This window comes from Radiomyces spectabilis (genome assembly GCF_025331425.1).
Source record: "Radiomyces spectabilis strain NRRL 2753 chromosome Unknown BYT42scaffold_12, whole genome shotgun sequence".
NCBI lineage: Eukaryota > Fungi > Mucoromycota > Mucoromycetes > Mucorales > Radiomycetaceae > Radiomyces > Radiomyces spectabilis.
Genome location: NW_026251937.1, coordinates 270,567 through 287,861, shown reverse-complemented (window position 1 = coordinate 287,861; position 17,295 = coordinate 270,567). Strand labels below are relative to the sequence as shown.

At 43.0% G+C, this 17,295-nt stretch overlaps 9 protein-coding genes across 9 annotated transcripts; 5 read left to right on the top strand and 4 right to left on the bottom strand.

Annotated features, from left to right (window-relative positions):
• Window positions 1-316: 316 nt before the first annotated feature.
• On the bottom strand, window positions 317-1,030 carry BYT42DRAFT_537883 (uncharacterized protein; the record flags this gene model as incomplete). The annotated part of the gene is made up of 2 exons (XM_051565507.1): window positions 766-1,030; window positions 317-690 (listed from the first exon to the last, which is right to left on the bottom strand). Exons 1-2 carry the CDS (start codon window positions 902-904, stop codon window positions 317-319), a joined length of 513 nt encoding a protein of 170 aa, XP_051419985.1. The 5' UTR covers window positions 905-1,030.
• A 273-nt stretch (window positions 1,031-1,303) lies between these two features.
• Window positions 1,304-2,129, bottom strand: BYT42DRAFT_582270 (uncharacterized protein; the record flags this gene model as incomplete). The annotated part of the gene is made up of 1 exon (XM_051569667.1): window positions 1,304-2,129. A coding segment is annotated over exon 1 (230 nt), but the record flags the coding sequence as incomplete, so codon positions are not given.
• Window positions 2,130-2,581: 452 nt separating this feature from the next.
• BYT42DRAFT_582269 (uncharacterized protein) lies at window positions 2,582-3,448 on the top strand. The gene has a single exon (XM_051569666.1). The coding sequence runs from the start codon at window positions 2,765-2,767 to the stop codon at window positions 3,365-3,367; it is 603 nt and encodes a 200-aa protein (XP_051419983.1). The 5' UTR covers window positions 2,582-2,764; the 3' UTR covers window positions 3,368-3,448.
• A 1,248-nt stretch (window positions 3,449-4,696) lies between these two features.
• BYT42DRAFT_502206 (uncharacterized protein) lies at window positions 4,697-6,164 on the top strand (the record flags this gene model as incomplete). The annotated part of the gene is made up of 4 exons (XM_051564815.1): window positions 4,697-4,795; window positions 4,864-5,412; window positions 5,487-5,925; window positions 6,001-6,164. 4 exons carry the CDS (start codon window positions 4,697-4,699, stop codon window positions 6,162-6,164), a joined length of 1,251 nt encoding a protein of 416 aa, XP_051419982.1.
• Window positions 6,165-7,105: 941 nt separating this feature from the next.
• BYT42DRAFT_87149 (uncharacterized protein) lies at window positions 7,106-7,750 on the bottom strand. The gene has a single exon (XM_051572875.1). It carries the CDS (start codon window positions 7,648-7,650, stop codon window positions 7,267-7,269), a length of 384 nt encoding a protein of 127 aa, XP_051419981.1. The 5' UTR covers window positions 7,651-7,750; the 3' UTR covers window positions 7,106-7,266.
• A 1,470-nt stretch (window positions 7,751-9,220) lies between these two features.
• BYT42DRAFT_582251 (uncharacterized protein) lies at window positions 9,221-10,870 on the top strand. The gene is made up of 2 exons (XM_051569665.1): window positions 9,221-9,372; window positions 9,442-10,870. The coding sequence occupies exons 1-2, from the start codon at window positions 9,322-9,324 to the stop codon at window positions 10,765-10,767; spliced, it is 1,377 nt and encodes a 458-aa protein (XP_051419980.1). The 5' UTR covers window positions 9,221-9,321; the 3' UTR covers window positions 10,768-10,870.
• A 191-nt stretch (window positions 10,871-11,061) lies between these two features.
• BYT42DRAFT_582247 (putative methyltransferase-domain-containing protein) lies at window positions 11,062-12,271 on the top strand. Its single transcript, XM_051569664.1, has 3 exons — window positions 11,062-11,164; window positions 11,232-11,307; window positions 11,363-12,271. The coding sequence occupies exons 1-3, from the start codon at window positions 11,066-11,068 to the stop codon at window positions 12,049-12,051; spliced, it is 864 nt and encodes a 287-aa protein (XP_051419979.1). The 5' UTR covers window positions 11,062-11,065; the 3' UTR covers window positions 12,052-12,271.
• A 515-nt stretch (window positions 12,272-12,786) lies between these two features.
• Window positions 12,787-13,642, top strand: BYT42DRAFT_502447 (inositol-tetrakisphosphate 1-kinase; the record flags this gene model as incomplete). The annotated part of the gene is made up of 4 exons (XM_051564832.1): window positions 12,787-13,132; window positions 13,171-13,358; window positions 13,421-13,502; window positions 13,575-13,642. Coding segments are annotated over 4 exons (684 nt in total), but the record flags the coding sequence as incomplete, so codon positions are not given.
• Window positions 13,574-17,290, bottom strand: BYT42DRAFT_87086 (kinase-like domain-containing protein). Its single transcript, XM_051572874.1, has 9 exons — window positions 16,751-17,290; window positions 16,569-16,684; window positions 16,383-16,491; window positions 16,063-16,304; window positions 15,823-15,954; window positions 15,614-15,735; window positions 14,453-15,510; window positions 14,071-14,371; window positions 13,574-14,003 (listed from the first exon to the last, which is right to left on the bottom strand). The coding sequence occupies exons 1-9, from the start codon at window positions 17,112-17,114 to the stop codon at window positions 13,721-13,723; spliced, it is 2,727 nt and encodes a 908-aa protein (XP_051419977.1). The 5' UTR covers window positions 17,115-17,290; the 3' UTR covers window positions 13,574-13,720.
• Between the last annotated feature and the right edge of the window lie 5 nt (window positions 17,291-17,295).

Genomic DNA, 17,295 nt, shown 5'->3' with positions numbered 1-17,295 from the left:
TGCAGAACAGTCTGCTGACCATCCCAATCGAATAAATCATCCAGCGAGAAATCGTTGGTCGGAAACATATAGGAGGCGACAGATTCAGGGGTCAAAGTACCGTCGTCCGAGTCCGAGAATGAACAAGAGAGCATTGGAGATGGGAGTCCTCCGTTTTGAGCCATATTACTTTCGTCAAGCTTCACAACCTCCGCTGCAGGGAGTAAAAGAATCGTACCATCAGAGCACCAGCGGTTCATACCATGCTGCAAAACCATAAAAAAAAGAGCAAGCGAGCTATTCCATTGGGTGGTGGATTTTTTGAGCGGTTGGTTTTTCATTGGCACAGACGACGGCAGGTTTGCACTGGATTCTTCCCGAAGCGAGTAATGAGATTCTTTCTTGCGATCCGTGCTGAATCGCAAAAGCTGTGAAACAAGGCGGAAGCATTATCACCAAATTGGATTTGTCCTTCTAGTCCAGTGAGTTGACGTCGTAATTCTTCCATTTCGGCTTTCAAGAGTGCGTTTTCAGATTCCAACACTTTGGCACGTTTGGTCACTTGCTCGTTTTCTTCTTTTAGTTGCTTATTGCTGGACTCCAAATCAGCCACATAGCGTCGTTTTTTGTCACGAGAAGCTTGAGCGGCCGCACGATTACGTAAAATCCGATCCTTGGTCTTTTGAGTCTTGTCATCCAACGATAACCTGGCTTTCTTTGACGGCGTTCCAGCGTTTTCGTTTGAAGCAACCGTAGCGCTGTCGGATTGACGAGACGATAAGCTACTTGTGTCATCACCAGAATCATCACTTGTCGTCGTTGTAAGAGAAAGAGGATTCACGGTAAAGTCCACCGGAAGTGTGAGCAGGCCGCACAAAGGGTCGGTAGCAGGCAATGCAGAAGACAGGTCGTTTGAGAGAGACATGATACGTTATCAGTCGGGAACGTGAAAGATTCAGTAAAAAGTTTAATTCAAAAGTATTTTCAAAGGAAAAGATCTACCACCACCCAATGGAATAGATCAAATCGTGTCGTAAAGTACAAAGAAAACAACAAAAAAAGCAGAAATTGTCCGCAGCCAAAGCATCTTTATACAACAGGCTTCATTGTCCACCAATCAAAATGGACCACTTGTTCGTTGTTTCGGAGTTGGTATTTTTGGAAACTTCTACAACGCTGAGCTCTTTTAAAATATGATTGGACAGTCTAAGCCAATTTGACTCATTTGCAAAGTTTGCAGCGGCTGCCAAATAGTATGGCCGTATTTGTTTTTGCAAGAGGCCGCAAAGTGCTCAATGCCATCAACCTAAATTTTGAATGGCGCTGAAAAACTATACAATTCATGATTCAATAAGGTAGACCCGGCCAACTTTGGCTGAGAACGTTCTTTTCTAGTACTGTACATGCAGAGCGGCTGGATATGAATAAAATAAAAACTTTCACTGCGCTTGATAAAAGGCGCAGCAGAAATGGGCTTGGTCACTGAAGTGTATCCTTTCTTTATTTTTCAGGGTGCCCGCTGCTTTCTCAAGTTGCCGTCGATAAGCGTGATGGCCCCTCATTTCTTTTTTCTCGTGACGATGATTTGATGTATAAGACTTGGCAGTGGACTTGATTTCACGCTGAATTCCCTTATTTTTTCTGCGGCTATTTTGCCTTTTGACTTTTAATCCCTCATCCATGTTCATTGGAATCGTTTTATTTTTAAGTGTATCGGGAGTACATGTGACCAATAACCCGAATAATGATACCTGCATCAAAAATAAAAATAAAAAATCAAGGCCACGAGTCGGATCTTGATGATGATATTAAAGGCTACAGTTATTGCGTCAGTGTCTGAATGGTACAGCCTTGCACGATCCCAAATGAAAAGAAAGTTCATTCAAGTCTTCCTCTATTTGGAAACCGACTGAATGGCCGAAAATGCGAGGCATGCTCTGGCCCCCATAATTTTTTATTCAAAAAAATATTCCTAGTGGCACTGGGTTGATTTTGATGCGTCATAGGCATCAAGTCCGCCATACAGAAAAGATTGGGTCCCAGGCACTGGCGGCGGAGGAGCCATATTGCGGGGTTTTTGCCAAACTGTATTCTCCAATTGAAACTTTCACGGAGAAGTGACGGGCCAAGCTTGATATTTTAGAATGCAGAAGAGTTCAAAAAAAAAAAAAAAAACTAAGCTAGAGGGCAACATGGAACGTCGATCATGGTTGATTGTAATAAAATTTGATGTTGTTGTTATGGCATTGCAAGGAGTTCAAATTGTACATTATTTTTCCTTGTTTGTTCTTTTTATTATCCTTGATGCAGGAGAATAAGCAGAACGGAGTAAGCGAACAGAGGAGAATGTTTGGTCTTGGTTATTTTTTTTTATACAGTAAGCTGTATTTGGTAAGTTTGGGTGTCGTTATGAACACATTGAAAAACGACATTTGGCATGATGGAGCAAATGGTTCCCCGCATCTTTTTCATATGTCACTTCCGATTCTGGCCGTAAAAAAAAAATAGCTGGATGTGTAACACTAGTTTTGCTTCACTTTCTTTTTTTTTGACTATAAAATAACCTCCTCTTTGGATCACAGCTATCTTTTCTTTTCCATACTGATCACTTTATTGGGAAGTAGTGCTTCCAATTTTTTTCTCACCATACAAGGGCCCCCCATTCAATGATCAAAGCCGATACACAAATTATTTCAATTCTTTTTGCTGTTATTTCTTCATTGTTTCATCCACCAATCATTCTTGCCAATAATAATAATAACAACGCTTAAACCTCTTTACCACCATGCCATCGCCAATGTGGACCAAAAAATCCAATAATCGCTCCGCCATCATGTCGCCACGCCAGATTGCCAACAAGGCACATACTTTGGCGTATAAGAAACTGGATCGTGACGAAAAAAGGAGTCATCCCCGTTATACGATCCGCGAGCGACTGTTACTGTGGAATACCATTTCCGAAGCCGAAGCCCTTCTCAATAAGCGTACTTACCGAGCCAATCGTCGTGTGCTGGCCGCCGAAGATGATGAGCCGGGCGCTGTTCCTGAACCTCAATCCATTCATCCCTACCATCACTACGAACCCGAACATCACTCGCCCCTGAGATCCAGTGAAACCACCGACATGGAAACCGACGAGATCATCGAACCAGAAAAGGAGCCTTCAACGATCGTCTCCACCACTCCATCGACTCCAGAAGAACCCACCCTTCCCAAACCGATCCAGCCCCTTTTGTCTACACCATCCGTATTCGTCGCCGCCAAGCCTTCGTCGGATGTCAACCTACCTTTCTTCCTATTGGACTCTGCCTCGTCGATTCTACCTCGCGATTGCAGACTCATCATGACCCATACCATTGCCGCACCTCACATCGCGGCCATCATCTAACCATATTCCATAACTATTTATTTTTTTTCCTTGTCGCATTTTGCATCCAATCCACTGCATCAATAAACTTTTCTTCACTGGATGAACTTGAATGTATTGCCTTTTTCGAGTGTTCTAGGTTCACCTGTCGTACAATAACATTGTTCTGCGTAGCATTTCAGGATATCAAAACAACAAATCTAATTTTGGATCTGTTTTTTTCTCAGCGGAAATATTTGGCTGTGAAAGCCATCGATTCGGATAAAGAGGCTTCTAGATCTCATCTACTCACAATGAACCAACGAATCTTACTCGAAAGTACGGTCGGAAACCATGGCACCAATTGTGCTATAAAAACTACTCCATTTGTATTCAGGTGGTCAGCAGACCAATTTATTCCCTAGGAAAATAAAAAAATTTCGCAACCGTGAGTTCAGGAGAAGAGCAGAAAATAGAAGACCAAAATATACCTTCTTGCCACGTCCCCTCCATTTCCTTTTGACACTAACCGCCCGATTTTTCTTTTTCTCATTGGTAAACGATTTCTTCAGTTTCGAAAACACCAGAGGTACGCCACTTCGCAATCAACAAGGTTTGCTGCCGAGTTATTGGCTGTGGTGACTAGAAAACAAGTGCTGGAGATGAGATGACGCATAGGGCCAACCGCCCTAGTCCACGGTCCATTCTTCGGCTACAATATCGGTTGAATACCGGCCAGTGGAAACAACGTATTATATAATTTCTGGTCTTTGGATTGCATAATCCTTGTAAGTGCTTGATTCTCGATATCCGTGTCTATCATATGAGCATAACCGAACTATTCCATCTATTGCTGGGTCACTCATTTGCGTCAAGGACTTGATGCTTTTTCTTTTCTGCAGACTGTTTTTTATCTTGTCTACTTATTTTATGTATTATTGGGGGTTTTGTTTTTACCTTTTGTCTGATATGAATACATGCTCTCCTTCTGAAAATGTATTGCGGTACCTCGACTCTGTTTCATCATCGTCCTCAAAGGCAACCATAGCCGATGAGGATGGTGCAACCAGGCCTCTGTCAGTTCGAGCAGCACCCGATCGAGATCGATACCGCAAACGTTTTCGCAGTAATGACGCTGATCCCAACACTACAGAGAGATACCCTGCACCCTCGGTTGCATCCGACGAAGACGACATTGAAATGTCTAATATCATCCCCTCCATCATGAATATTAGCAAAGAGGAAGTGACCTCCACAGCCTATATGCGCAAAGAAAATTCCGTCATTGACGACCCTCTGGATCGTCGGTCCATGGACTTTAATAACAGCCGAGACGCCTTGGTCACCATCAATGAACCCAACATCAACTTGATGACCCCTTCCACCAATCTCATCTTTGACAAAAAGAAGAAGCTTATCCTATTGCTAGCAAGAGCATTGTTAAAATACGGATGTCCTTGTCATCGCATGGTTCGTGTGGGAACCGATATTTATTTCCAAAAATCACACATACTGATTTTTTGACTGGTTGATGACAGGATGATTCTTTGCAACTAAGCGCCAAAATGTTGTCGTTGAACGCTACATTTACGTTTTTATCCGACAGCATCTTAATTTCAATCTCATCAAAAGATACGGACGAACCTTATACGATGATGGTCAAGGCAGCAAATGGTTTTGACAACGGCAAAATTGTTCGGGTGAATCGGATCATGAATCAGTTTCACAAAGATAAATGCACGCTTGATACATGCTTGGAAACACTGCAGGAAATTACACGCGATCCTCCCACCGTATCTGCATGGCAAATGATCGTGGCTTTTGGCGCCCTGGGGTTCTCGGCATCGATTATCATGTTTCAAGGATCATGGATCGATGGAGCCCTGAGTGCAGTCCTAGGCAGCATTGTCGGTGCGTTGGCCGTATTGGCTGGTAACATTACAATCTATGGCCGCGTCTTTGAAGTTTCCGCCTGTATCATTGTGGGTTTTACAGCACGAGCGATGAATGATTATGCCTGCTTTACCAGTGTGGCCATCCCTTCCATCCTTGTTCTCTTGCCTGGATATGGCATGACTATGGCCATGGTAAGCGACATCCATCGCAAATGGTACAAAGACAGCATGCTCACTTTTTGCAACCTCTGAATTTTGTGGTACAGATGGAACTTTCTTCGCATCACATACCGACGGGTACCATACGATTGGTGTATGCGATTATTTACACATTGATGCTTGGTTACGGTTTACAAATGGGCAGCAGTCTGTATGGGTCCATTAACAGCTCAGGAGCTGACGATGGTCTGTGCAATCGATCGGTCAATCCATGGTTCTATATTCCACTGTTTCCGATGATGAGCATATCTATCGGCGTATCCTTTGGTTCCTCTCCCAAAGAATGGCCCTCTCAGATATTCTGCGCTGCGTCAGGATTCTGTGTCACTTACTTTCTGGGTAAAGTGGTGCCTGATTCTCAGATCGTGGGCAGTATTGCCGCTTTTGCTACGGCACTTTATGCCAACCTTGCTTTGAAAGTCACCGGCGAACCGCCATTATCTCCACTTTGTGTCGGTGTCACTTTTCTTGTGCCTGGAAGCATAGGTACAGTACATAAGAATTATTTTTGTCTGCCCATTTTAAAAAAAAATTGAAAGCTGACCTGCTGATTGTTCATAGGTGTTCGAGGCGTTTATGCGTTGTTGCATCAGGAAGATTTAGCTCAGGCAATTTTTGCTTTACGGATGATAATGATTGCCATGGGATTATCTGTTGGTATTTTTGCTGCTAGCATGATTATATACCCGTCCGGGAAGACCAAGTCTCTATACATTTCATTTTAGATCCATTCTCCTTTTTCCCAGGACATTTTCATGTCATACTGTATAACACCACCTACTGCAAGTCCGAATTGATATAGAAGATGCTGTTATCAATTTGTCAGAGCCATCATATCATCTTTGTCAAGTGATATTTATTACTCGTACAAAAGAATCCTATGGCCCACTCATGTTTCCACTGAAAAATGTAATGCTTTACTAAAGACGATCCGGACTACACATATGACAATATTGAAGCTTTCGAAATCAGCAAAATGCTTCCTCTTTTGGTTTAGAAATTATTTTTAAACATGAGCGACATCATTAACATCTTCAGCCATTGACGAATACTGCGCACATGTTTTGTTATGCTGGCTGATAAAATAATGATTTGGTTGAAAAACCTGAAATGATTTTGAACAGAATACTTTATCATTAAAAAACAAGTTGGGACTTGGCTGCGTTGCTCAATTTATAACACACGGCAGTATCATTATATAGTACTGTTGCCCATGCGAGGATTGTGTGACACAGTTGGATCGTTAGGGTATCATGTTCTCTGAATATGAAAATTGCGAACCAACACCGCGATGGACTCCTTTATCTTTACTCAGGACACCTTGCTGGATAAATGATGAATTCCACGTAAAACAACCTTTTTTGCTGTAAAAGCGGGCGCGGTGAATGTAAACGCAGGATGGGAAGGCTCAGTGCGAGCATGCGAAATGCAAATGCAACAACAATCTTTAGTGTAGAATGTGAGCGCGATGAGGGGTTTTTCTTTTATTGGGATACAGTGCCACATCAATGTCCACCTGACATGGCTTTTTTTTAACTTTTGGGGAGGATGTCAGTGTATAGAGTTCACGGAAACAAGCCGTGAAGAAAAAAAAAACAAGATCAATTACCATATCCCTATAGAATGAAGCATGACCAGTATGAAAAAAAAAGGAAAGCAAAAGGGTGAAAAACAAGGGCATAAGATATGTACAAATAGGGACGATGAAAGTGGTATATGTTCGGCATGCTTATTTCTTCCTGCCAAGATAAAAATAAGTATGTTCTTGTGATGCAATGATCGCATGCATTATGCAAAATATAGATGAGATGACCGATGAAATTTCATTTATCGCATAGCAGCAACTGTGGTATGGGCGGTTGACGTTGCAATACTTGACAACCGATTATGGTTGGTATTAAGGATCAGTTGTTCGTCGTAGAAAGAATCGTGATCGTCTTCATCGTCCTCTTCTTCCTCCTCATCTTCATCCTCGTCCAAGTCGTCGGCATAAAGAATAAGATGCTCGGACATGAAAGCTAGACGATCATCGGTTTCACACAAAGGTGTACGATCGTATTCCGCTGAGCTGTGGGTATAATAGATAGCGTCAATGGCATAAAATCGGACGGATTTGTTGGAAGTGGAGGAGCAAGTGGAATCAATCGACTGGCGTCTTCGATGCAGGAACTGATGCGACAGACGACGCCATGTACGACTGAAGGAAATCATGACGAACAAGAGTAATCAGCAAGTGAATACGAAGAGGGTATAACAATTATGGGGGATTTTTTTTTTTTTTGTAGAAGATAAAAGAAGAGAAGGGGAACGTAATGTGTAAGGCTTCATTCTTTTATAAAAGGAGAAAAAAAAATAAAAAAGAGTAAATTTGCTAAATTTGGAGAATTTAGTTCTTTCTCTTTTCAATAAGGGAGGTTTTTCTTTTGTTCAAGCGCCCAAAGATAGGAAAAAGGAAAAAGAGTAAAAGGGATGAGCGAAGCATCCTGACCATTGTCTCCTACTATTTTTTTTTCTCTTTTTTTTTGTTTTTGTCTTTTTGCAGTTATTTTTATCCTTCTTTTATTCCATTTACTTAAGCTCCTTGGATGGTTCATGGTGGTTAAAAACAAACAATGAACGCTTTTGGCGGACCAGTCGTTGCCAACCCCTTCGGAAAGGCTCCATGAAAGAGTGCAATGGTTTTTCTCCAGGAAGAACGTAGACGAACCGGCGTCGATGCCGATGATCTGATCCCATTACTGCATTGGGAGAAATAGGTAGCGTCGATACGGTATGGACAATATCCAATGCACCACAAACACTACACACGTAATGATTGACGGGAACGTACTGGGTAAAGAAGTAGCCTCCTCCGATATAGAATGTAACGGGTGGATTAATAGTACATTGATCTCTGGTGACGATATCTGTCATGGCGAGGAAAATAAAAAAAAATGTGGGATTCGTGTAAACCGAATCGGGATATTACCCTCCAAACTCATCTCCCTTGGGGACACAGGAGTTCAAATGTTATCCGATGGGATGCCATGGAAGTGCAGTCACCCTGAACTTGCCATTATCGGAAAGTCGGAGGTTTTTGCAACGTTACACACTCATCACCATGTACACCTATTTTTTTTTTTTTTCATTGTCGTTCCTCGAGGAATCGTTGAAATGATTGCTTTTTTATTTTATGAATCCCCAGCCCTCCTGCATACTTGAAAAAAAAACGGTTTGCAAGAATAGGGCATTAAGACATTCATAAATTTTTCTGAACTTGGTTTGACACTCATAACAAATCCACTGAAACGATTCGCGAGTAACACTCAAGTTGTTGAACAAATTCCGCACGTAATTTGCTCAGATCCAAAGATTTTTCGTATTCCGTCCTTTGGGGGTTTTAGTCAATCATAAAAACAATCAGCGTGAGTTGTGGGTCCATTTGAGTGATGTTTCCATTTTATCAATATATTTTTTTTGCATTTTCATCACTTCCTTTTTTTCCCCTCAAAATGATATAAGAAATAGGTAGGATGACTTGTTTCACTTGATCTTCTGTTACCATGGTTACATGTGGACCCTTATTTCCTCCTTGGTGCAGCTGACAGCAGAACCCATGACGATAATACGATGTCATTGGATGCCAGCAAAAGTATATGTCGTGGATTTGAGAGATATTTTTATACAAAATGGGTTGGGGGGGGGTAAAATAAAAAACAGTGTAAAAGTGAAAATGAGGAAAGAAACAATAATGAAAGATAATATGCACAAAGAAATAATGAAATGAAGAAATTCCAAACTATGCCGGGAATACGTCGAACATGATGCAAGTGCAGCAAGTTTTAATTCAACTTTTTTTTTTCGCTCCGTCTTTTTTTTCTTACTTGCATTTTCCCACTATGCATGGCTTCAAAGATGCTGACTGACTTTGATGATATAAGTGATGATAAAAGAGTAGGTCGTCGTCCGGTTATTAAGAAAGTGTTTCTTCTTGAGTTTTCGTCTTCTTAACAAGTTTGACAGGGTGTACTACAACGACAATTCGAAGCATCACCGTTTGCCCAACATGAGCAGGATCGCCGTCCGATCACACTGGAAATCTTTGACTTTGATTCCACTCTTTTCCTCTCCCCACTACTAAGTCCTCAAATGTGGCATAGTTCGCTTATCAAGTTGATTACCACGGAGAATCTCTTGGGACCGGGCTGGTGGCGAGATACTCGTAGTCTGGAACTTGGCCCCCTTGATGAGTTGAAGAAATCAGCATGGGCCAACTTTTGGAATGAAAGCGTGGTAGAAAGTGCTCGTAAAGCGATACAAGATCCAAACAAGCTTGTGGTGGTATTGACAGGACGACGGTACCATCCGTTTCACCACCTTATCGATGCCATGCTGAAAGCCAAAGGGCTGCAATTTGACATTATTGGACTACGACCGGACCCTGAATCCGATGATGCTGATGAACTCGGATTCAATACCCAGCCCAACGTATTCGATACCACGATGGAATTCAAGTCACTTTTCCTGATCAACATGCTGGCCAATGTACCATCACTCGAAAATGTCATTATGTGGGATGACAGAGTGTCCCATGTGCGCTGGTTCAGAAACTACATGAAAACGATGGTGGCAGAAGGGCTTATCAAACATGGACAAATGATTGATGTACACGCGGTGCGACCGAGATACAATCCGAAATGGGAATATGCGGTTGTGAACAACATTCTGGAAACGCATAACAAAGCGATTCAATCACTGAAACACGATGACGAGAGACGACGTGCTTTGGCAAGCACCGCCGTGGTCGCTGATTGTAATGGGACCACGGTGTCTGCGCTGCACCAATTTCGACTGACGCGTATCCCATCTGCCACAATTATCAAGTTGTCGCCCGAACATGTCCAACTGGTCAAATCGGCATTTCAAAGACAATACACATACGAAATCAGCAAACGAGAACGACAACTGAAACCATGGGAGCGACATGGAGCGGAAGCCTTGGAATTTTTTGGCAACGAAGTGATTGTCAGTCCTTCCACGCTGCCAGCCGACAAGATACCTTACGGCGGCTTGGGAGCGCCTGTCAAAATTCATGTGATAGCTACCACGCGAGCATCGTATAAACAGGGGATGGTTCTACTCGTCTCTGTGGAAAGCGCGCATGACCAAGGAGACTGCGGAAAACATATTCTTCCACTGTGGTATAAACCGTCGTTCTACACACAGTTATACCGTCAATCTTATGTATGGCATAAAATCAGTCGAAATCAACAAAAAACACTTGACGGCACTGTCGATTACGCTCGCCCCTGGGGCGTCCAAGTAGCCGACGACGATAATAATTCATAGATCATGCATGCTCTCCAAAAATTATTCCGCACAACTTTTGTACCATCAAAAACCATTTACAAGTATCGTTTGCTTTCAAATAAAAATTTTATATCTCGCCTTGTGTATATGAATCAATCAATGTATTAAAACTTGAAGACTTGTTAGTGATTAAGGTTTGGGATACGTAGGCCGTACATTCATCGGTCGGAACAGGGCAGTGTGAAGTAAGCTGGTACACAAGCCACACCGCATAGAATGGTTTTTTTTTTTTTTTTTTTTTTTTTTTTTTTTTTTTTTTTTTGGGGAAATTGAGCAAATGCCAAAAAAAAAGTCCGTCTCCAAGGAAACACCCGTTTTCGACATGTCAGATCATTCATCGGATAGCGAAGAAGAATTGGTTGGCGATCTCTTTGGGGTGAGTATCCCTGTATTAACTTTGTATGAACATCTCAGACTGATGAGGACAATGTATTTTTTTCAAGACCGAAGAAGAAACCGCACCTGAACCGGAACCTACTTTTGAAGTTTATGCACGCAACCCTCTTTACATAAAAGACGGTAAGCATACAGCAAAACAAGTATACAAGGATTGAATGCTTAAAGATATGCTTAGATGACACACCGAAAGAGTTAAAGATTCGTTTGGTGGGTTCGCATCCTCTGTGGGCGCATCATTTGTGGAATGCTTCCAAAGTGTTTGCTTCCATGTTCGATGAGCATCCGTCGCTGTGTCGAGATAAAACAGTTCTGGAACTGGGGGCTGGCGGTGCACTGCCTAGTCTTGTTGCTTCACTTTACGCTACCAAGGTGGTGGTCACGGATTATCCGGATGACGAACTCATTGATAATATTCGCTACAATATCTCCAGCAATCTCGGCGATCGATCCAATATCGTAGCGGATGGTTACGTCTGGGGAACCGCCACCGACAAGCTGCGCGAGCATTTGCCTCCGAATCATACCACGTACGACGTTATTATTCTGAGCGATTTGGTTTTCAACCATTCCCAGCATCATGCGTTACTGCGAACCTGCCGCGAACTGTTGACTCCCAAGACCGGACGGGTGTACGTTTTCTATACACATCATCGACCTCATCTTGCTCACAAGGATTTGGAGTTCTTTGAGATTGCGCAACGTCCAGTCCTAGAGAATGTGGATCCTGACGATCGTGAATTACTGGGCTATGGTTTAAAAGCAGACCATTTTGTAAAGAAAAAGATGCATGTCATGTTCGAAGAGGATCCAGGCGATGAAGAAGTTCGTGCTACGGTGCATGGATGGCAATTGTGGTTACCGTGAAAACGTTGATCTTTGGTATTCCTGCCAGTTATCATTATGATTATTCATCATTCTTTTAAAAAAAGTAAAAGCATTCTCCTATTCATATAGACAATAAACCTATCTAATTCATACGAGCCGATGTTCAAGTTAAAACAGTAACAGTATTTCATTGATTTTGTCAAAAATTTTCGGCATAAAAAATTTCTGATGCGCCAATTTTCCTCTTTTTTCTCTCCTGCCGTTTTCCCCTTTTTGTCACATTATTCCATCATGAAAACCGTGGGTCTGGTCTTTACAAAGAAGAAAATGGAACGTTCCGGGTTTCTTGGACTATCAGACTACGCACTGTAAATATTATGGACTGGTGGCCAGGAATGCACAACAATCATTAACCCAGGCCATAATTGCTTTTACAGCCAGCACGGTCTGCACATTGTCCACATTGACCTGGACTCTCCTATAGAAAAAGTCGCTCCATCGCTTGATATCATTGTGCACAAAATGACCGATACCGTGGCCAAAATGGAACGGGGTGTTCCAGGCGCTCAGGAACAGTATGACCGATTTCAGGTAAACGCACCGGGAATTGGGTAGGATAGTAACAGAAAAAGAAAATAGTCCTAATCAAAAGTATGATAGAGTTACTGTCAGTCACATCCCGACGTGGTTATTCTCGATGACTGGAACAGTATTCATCGGTTGCTGGACAGAAAACGGTTGTATGATCGGTTAAAGACCTGTTCCAGACCTGATTTGTTTCTCTTCCCTACAACCATTGCTCTGGAGTCCGTCAAATCCCCTGTATCTTCGGTGGACCAGCTCCAGTTTCCCGTCATCTGCAAACGACGGTCCGCCTGTTCCTCGACGGAAGCCCATCAGATGACTGTCATTCCTACACTAGCTGATTTGCATCATATTCAGGGTTACGGCGATACGGAACCGGTCATTTTGCAAGATTTTATCCCACATGATGGGGTTATTGTTAAGGTGTACGTTATTGACGGAAAAATGCACATTTCCACTCGTCCATCCTTTAAGAATACCTGCACAGATTCGGGCAAGTCATCTAAAAAAAGAAAAACCGGAAAATTTCATTCCCGTGCATCAGCTAAGGCATGATTACTGTCATTGATTTAGGTGTTTTGATCCATTTCGACAGTCAACAGCTGCCCAAAACATTCGCTGATGAACCACCCAACGATATATCCAAAGACCTCCAACAATGTCTCCTCACTCAGGATAAAAATCATATGCATGAAATCAAAGAGCAGGCTCTTGATTACGAACGATTACAGAAAATCACAGATTGTCTTTGGGAAAATTTGGTGGGTAGTTTTTGTGCTTCCTTTTTCGTCTACACTTTGGCTAATCGATACGGAATTTATAGGGATTGACCTTTTTTGGTTATGACATTCTTTTGAAATCCGAAAGCAACGAATATTACATCTGTGATGTCAATTACTTTCCAAGTAGGTGGACCAGGAACACGCAGGATTGCATGAAGCCAATGTTTTTTATTGATCGCTTGTCAATTTTCTTAGGTTTCAAGAATGTGCCCAATTTCCATTGCTTATTTATACAGGTTTTGAAAAATCGACTAGGCATGTAAAGTAGATGTGACCATATTTATTAACAAGGGTGGGAGGGATTGATTCCTTCTCGGCATTTTTTCCGTTTGCATGTTCGGTTACTGTTGTGGTTTTGTATCGGTCGATTCGTGAGTTGCGTCCAGCGCCACCTCATGAACCGGTAATGAAGCTGATGAAACGGTGTCCTGGGTCTGCGTTCCTTCCGTCATCCGTTCCTTATTGGAGTGAAGACCCTGTTTCTGTCTAAGGACTTCCACTTCGCGTTTCAGCGTTTCGTTTTCTCGAACCAGTCGATCTTTTTCTTGCTCTGAGAGCGAAAGTAAATGCTGTAACCGGATCACGGTAGCTGAAATCTCGGAAGGCAGCGATCGCGACCTTGATCTAGACACACCAACGAATAAATGAGTCCACACACACTAGGCTAGCGAACCCTTTCAAAGAGACTTACCGTTGTTGTTGCAAATCATCGAGTCCCCACATATCAGGCGAGCCGCGAGTCTCGTTGGAAGCACAGCGTCCACGATGGAGAGCCGTCGCTGGCGGTGGATGACCGCACGTGGTGGCCATATTGGTGAGCACTTCGGTCAGCAATGCTTTGTGGAGTTCGGTCTGTCGTAAAAGAGTTTCCATGTGTGAAACAACAAGCGAGGGCACCATATGATCTTGAAGTCGATAGCCTGATCCACGCTCGATGGAAGAGGTAGGTGACGTATTGGTGGTGGATGACTGCGGTGAATCATGATGATAGCCTAAACACCCCAACAATGAGCATTGTTTGCTCTTCCCCTCCATTACAAAAAAAAAAACAAAAAAAAAAAAACATGTTGCACCTTTACCTTCTTTGAAATCATGCTTCACATCCGTAAGAACGGTGGACCCTCCTGTGAGTTCGAATCTTCCCTTTTTCCAACACTCCGGCAAAACGACAGGAGTTTCCAAAGGAGCAGGAGCCGGTTCTTTATTCCCTTCGTCTTTCTCAACCGAGAAACGACTCACTTTGCAAGGCGCGGTTTCCGACTTGACCGTATGCTCCGCCGACGACGGTGGACTGACTAGGCGTTGAATGGCAAACCTGGAACGACGATCACACGACGATTCGTTGCTGTTCACTCGAGAAAGAGAAATACTACGGTGTTCAAGCGTCGCCGCGTGGCCTTCATCGGCACAGCGTGTCACCGGGTGATTGACACTGAATCGACCTTTCTTGACTTCTGTTTCTTGGGAAGCTTCCGTGACCGGATCCGTGGTATGAGTTGCATTGGACGATGGAAAGTAGGACGACATGTTGGAATCGATGGATTGCACCGTCCCGTGGTGATCCGGTGCGACGTTTTCTTCAATAACAAATCGGGATCTTCTCATGATGGAAGGGGTGGGCATGACCGGATGGAGGGGAGGCGAACGGGCCAAACCAGATTCGTTGTCCAGTGCGCGTTCTGGTAATTCTCGGGTAGGCGATGAGGAAGGTGAAGAAGATCCAAGGGAAGGAGGGCCTTCGTTGGTAGGAGAAGGAGCAGGCGAAGCCCGTGGTGATACTTGGGGTGAAGGACGAGGTGAAGGACGAGGTGTGTCTTTGGGCGAAGGGCGAACAGGGTTCTTTATGACGATATCGCCAAAAGAGATATGCCTCTTGATTGGCGGCGGAGAAGCTAAGCGAACACAGGTAGATGAAGTGGGTTTACTGGCGTCCGGCTCTTGATCAGAGTGATCCGATCCGATATCAAAGTCCCAATTCTCATTGCTCTCAAACGAAATATGACGTTGCGGCACCTTTTTTCTTGGTCGTTGATCGAGGGGAGGCACTTGACTAAGAACAGACTTGACGAGACAGTCTTTTTTCTTGGCTTGTTTAAAGAAGGGATGTTGCACCAGCTTTTCGGCGGTCGGTCTAACAAAAAGAGGAGTAAGCACATCCAATGAGAACAGCGCAACTTTGAATGGAAATTTGAAGCTAACTGCTTCTAGAAGGTAGAGAAAAAAATGCTACTTGCCTGTTCTTGGGATCTTTCTGCAGACATGAATCGATCATATCTTTGAATGTTTTGGAGTAGCGATGTTTGGTGTGTTCTCGATCGAGGGTAGGCGGATCTTTGGATAGCGTCATCATCAACACCTAATTTGAATATTGTATGAATAGGGATGAATATAGAATGGGGGAATATAGTAACTTTTTTGTGTGTTACGCAGTATACACTCGTACCTTCATGGGTGGATATTTCGCAAAAGGAGCATGGCCTGTCGCTAATTCCAAAGCCGTGATACCAAAACTCCAAATGTCGGCTTTGTAATCATAACCCGCTTGTTCCATGACTTCAGGAGCCATCCAGCAAGGCTACAAGTGACAATGAAAAAAATAGAATAAAATAAAAAAGAGTCAGTATCTTGTTATACTTTTTTTTTCTTTGTGTCCAATCCCTTTTTGATCGGAAAGCCTATTTACCGTTCCCACAAAAGTTTTACGCAATTCGTTGTTTTCGGTCAATGAACTGGAGACACCAAAGTCAGCGAGTAATACGGTGCCTTGATCATCCATGAGCAAGTTGCCAGCCTTGATGTCTCGATGAATGTGACCATTCTTATGCAAGTATATTAATCCTTCCAGTGCTTGTTTTAAAATAGTAGCAATGCTGATTTCGTCAAACCCGTCTGGAAACCCGGTTTTCATGATATCCAGGCATGAACCTTGTGACAAATCCAATGTCAGTAAACCTGTTGCCACTAGCTGACCAAAACAGAAAAAAAAATATAGTAGATATTTACCTCCAGAAAGGTACGGTGTGACAATATGCAATTTGGAACCGTGAAGAAATGAACCGTAAACACGCAACACGTTGGGATGCCTCGACAGTGCCATCAAAGCCGTTTCACGCTACACAAGAAATAAAAAAAATTAACTTTCATCAGTATCCAAGATACTTCTTGCATGGGAACATGGGAGAAACCTACTCGAAGTTCATCGATTTGATTTCGCTCAAACATATCAAGATCAATGAGCTTGACCGCCACCTGTGCATTGGAGGGTTTATATATGGCGGCATACACAACAGCCGAAGATCCGTAGCCTAACCAGGTTATTGCAGTTTAGCAAGACAATACGTTCTTAGGATAAGAGCAGCCCAGTAACGTACCAATGGGTTTTTGTAATTCGACATCGTCAGTGGAATTGATCCAGGGAGTTTCGACAGTAGAACTTGAAGAAGAGGTATTGTCAAAAGCATGAACGAAGGAAGGAATGCGGGAAAGAAAGTTTTCAGAGGAATAAGTGGCAGCTCGCCTCGGACCAGCCGTCGGCGAGTTGGGTGTACTAAGAGAAGCGGGTGAAGGTAACGCTGTAGCGTGGGACATGGCACGTAAGATACTGTTGGATCGAGATCGTGGTCGAGGGGTCATGGGGGATCGATCTACGGGCGTCTGACAGCCATTCACCGAAGAAAACGAGGTGTTGTGATGGGTAGTAATTGAGGGCATATGCGAAAGACTATTTAGAGTCATAACACTGCAACGTAGGATCGATACGGTTTCCAAGGATACTGTAAATTCAAAATGTTCATTCGACAATTCCGTCAAAGAGAAGGAAAACGAAAAAAAAAATTTGGATCGACAAAACTGATTCGCAGCAAATCGAAATTTTCTTTTCTTTTCTTTCTTTTTTTTTTTTTTCAGAGGCGACAAA

Bases quoted from the DNA above. Each gene is read 5' to 3' on its own strand.
- BYT42DRAFT_582269 (XM_051569666.1), top strand. From the start codon at position 2,765: ATGCCATCGCCAATGTGGACCAAAAAATCCAATAATCGCTCCGCCATC.
- BYT42DRAFT_87149 (XM_051572875.1), bottom strand. From the start codon at position 7,650: ATGATTTCCTTCAGTCGTACATGGCGTCGTCTGTCGCATCAGTTCCTG.
- BYT42DRAFT_582251 (XM_051569665.1), top strand. From the start codon at position 9,322: ATGGCTTCAAAGATGCTGACTGACTTTGATGATATAAGTGATGATAAA. The intron at 9,373-9,441 runs GTAGGTCGTCGT...CAAGTTTGACAG, and splicing joins ATATAAGTGATGATAAAAGA to GGTGTACTACAACGACAATT.
- BYT42DRAFT_582247 (XM_051569664.1), top strand. From the start codon at position 11,066: ATGCCAAAAAAAAAGTCCGTCTCCAAGGAAACACCCGTTTTCGACATG. The intron at 11,165-11,231 runs GTGAGTATCCCT...ATTTTTTTCAAG, and splicing joins TGGTTGGCGATCTCTTTGGG to ACCGAAGAAGAAACCGCACC. The intron at 11,308-11,362 runs GTAAGCATACAG...AGATATGCTTAG, and splicing joins CCCTCTTTACATAAAAGACG to ATGACACACCGAAAGAGTTA.
- BYT42DRAFT_87086 (XM_051572874.1), bottom strand. From the start codon at position 17,114: ATGACTCTAAATAGTCTTTCGCATATGCCCTCAATTACTACCCATCAC. The intron at 16,685-16,750 runs GTACGTTACTGG...TAACCTGGTTAG, and splicing joins CGAATTACAAAAACCCATTG to GCTACGGATCTTCGGCTGTT. The intron at 14,372-14,452 runs GTGCAACATGTT...TGGGGTGTTTAG, and splicing joins TGATTTCAAAGAAGGTAAAG to GCTATCATCATGATTCACCG.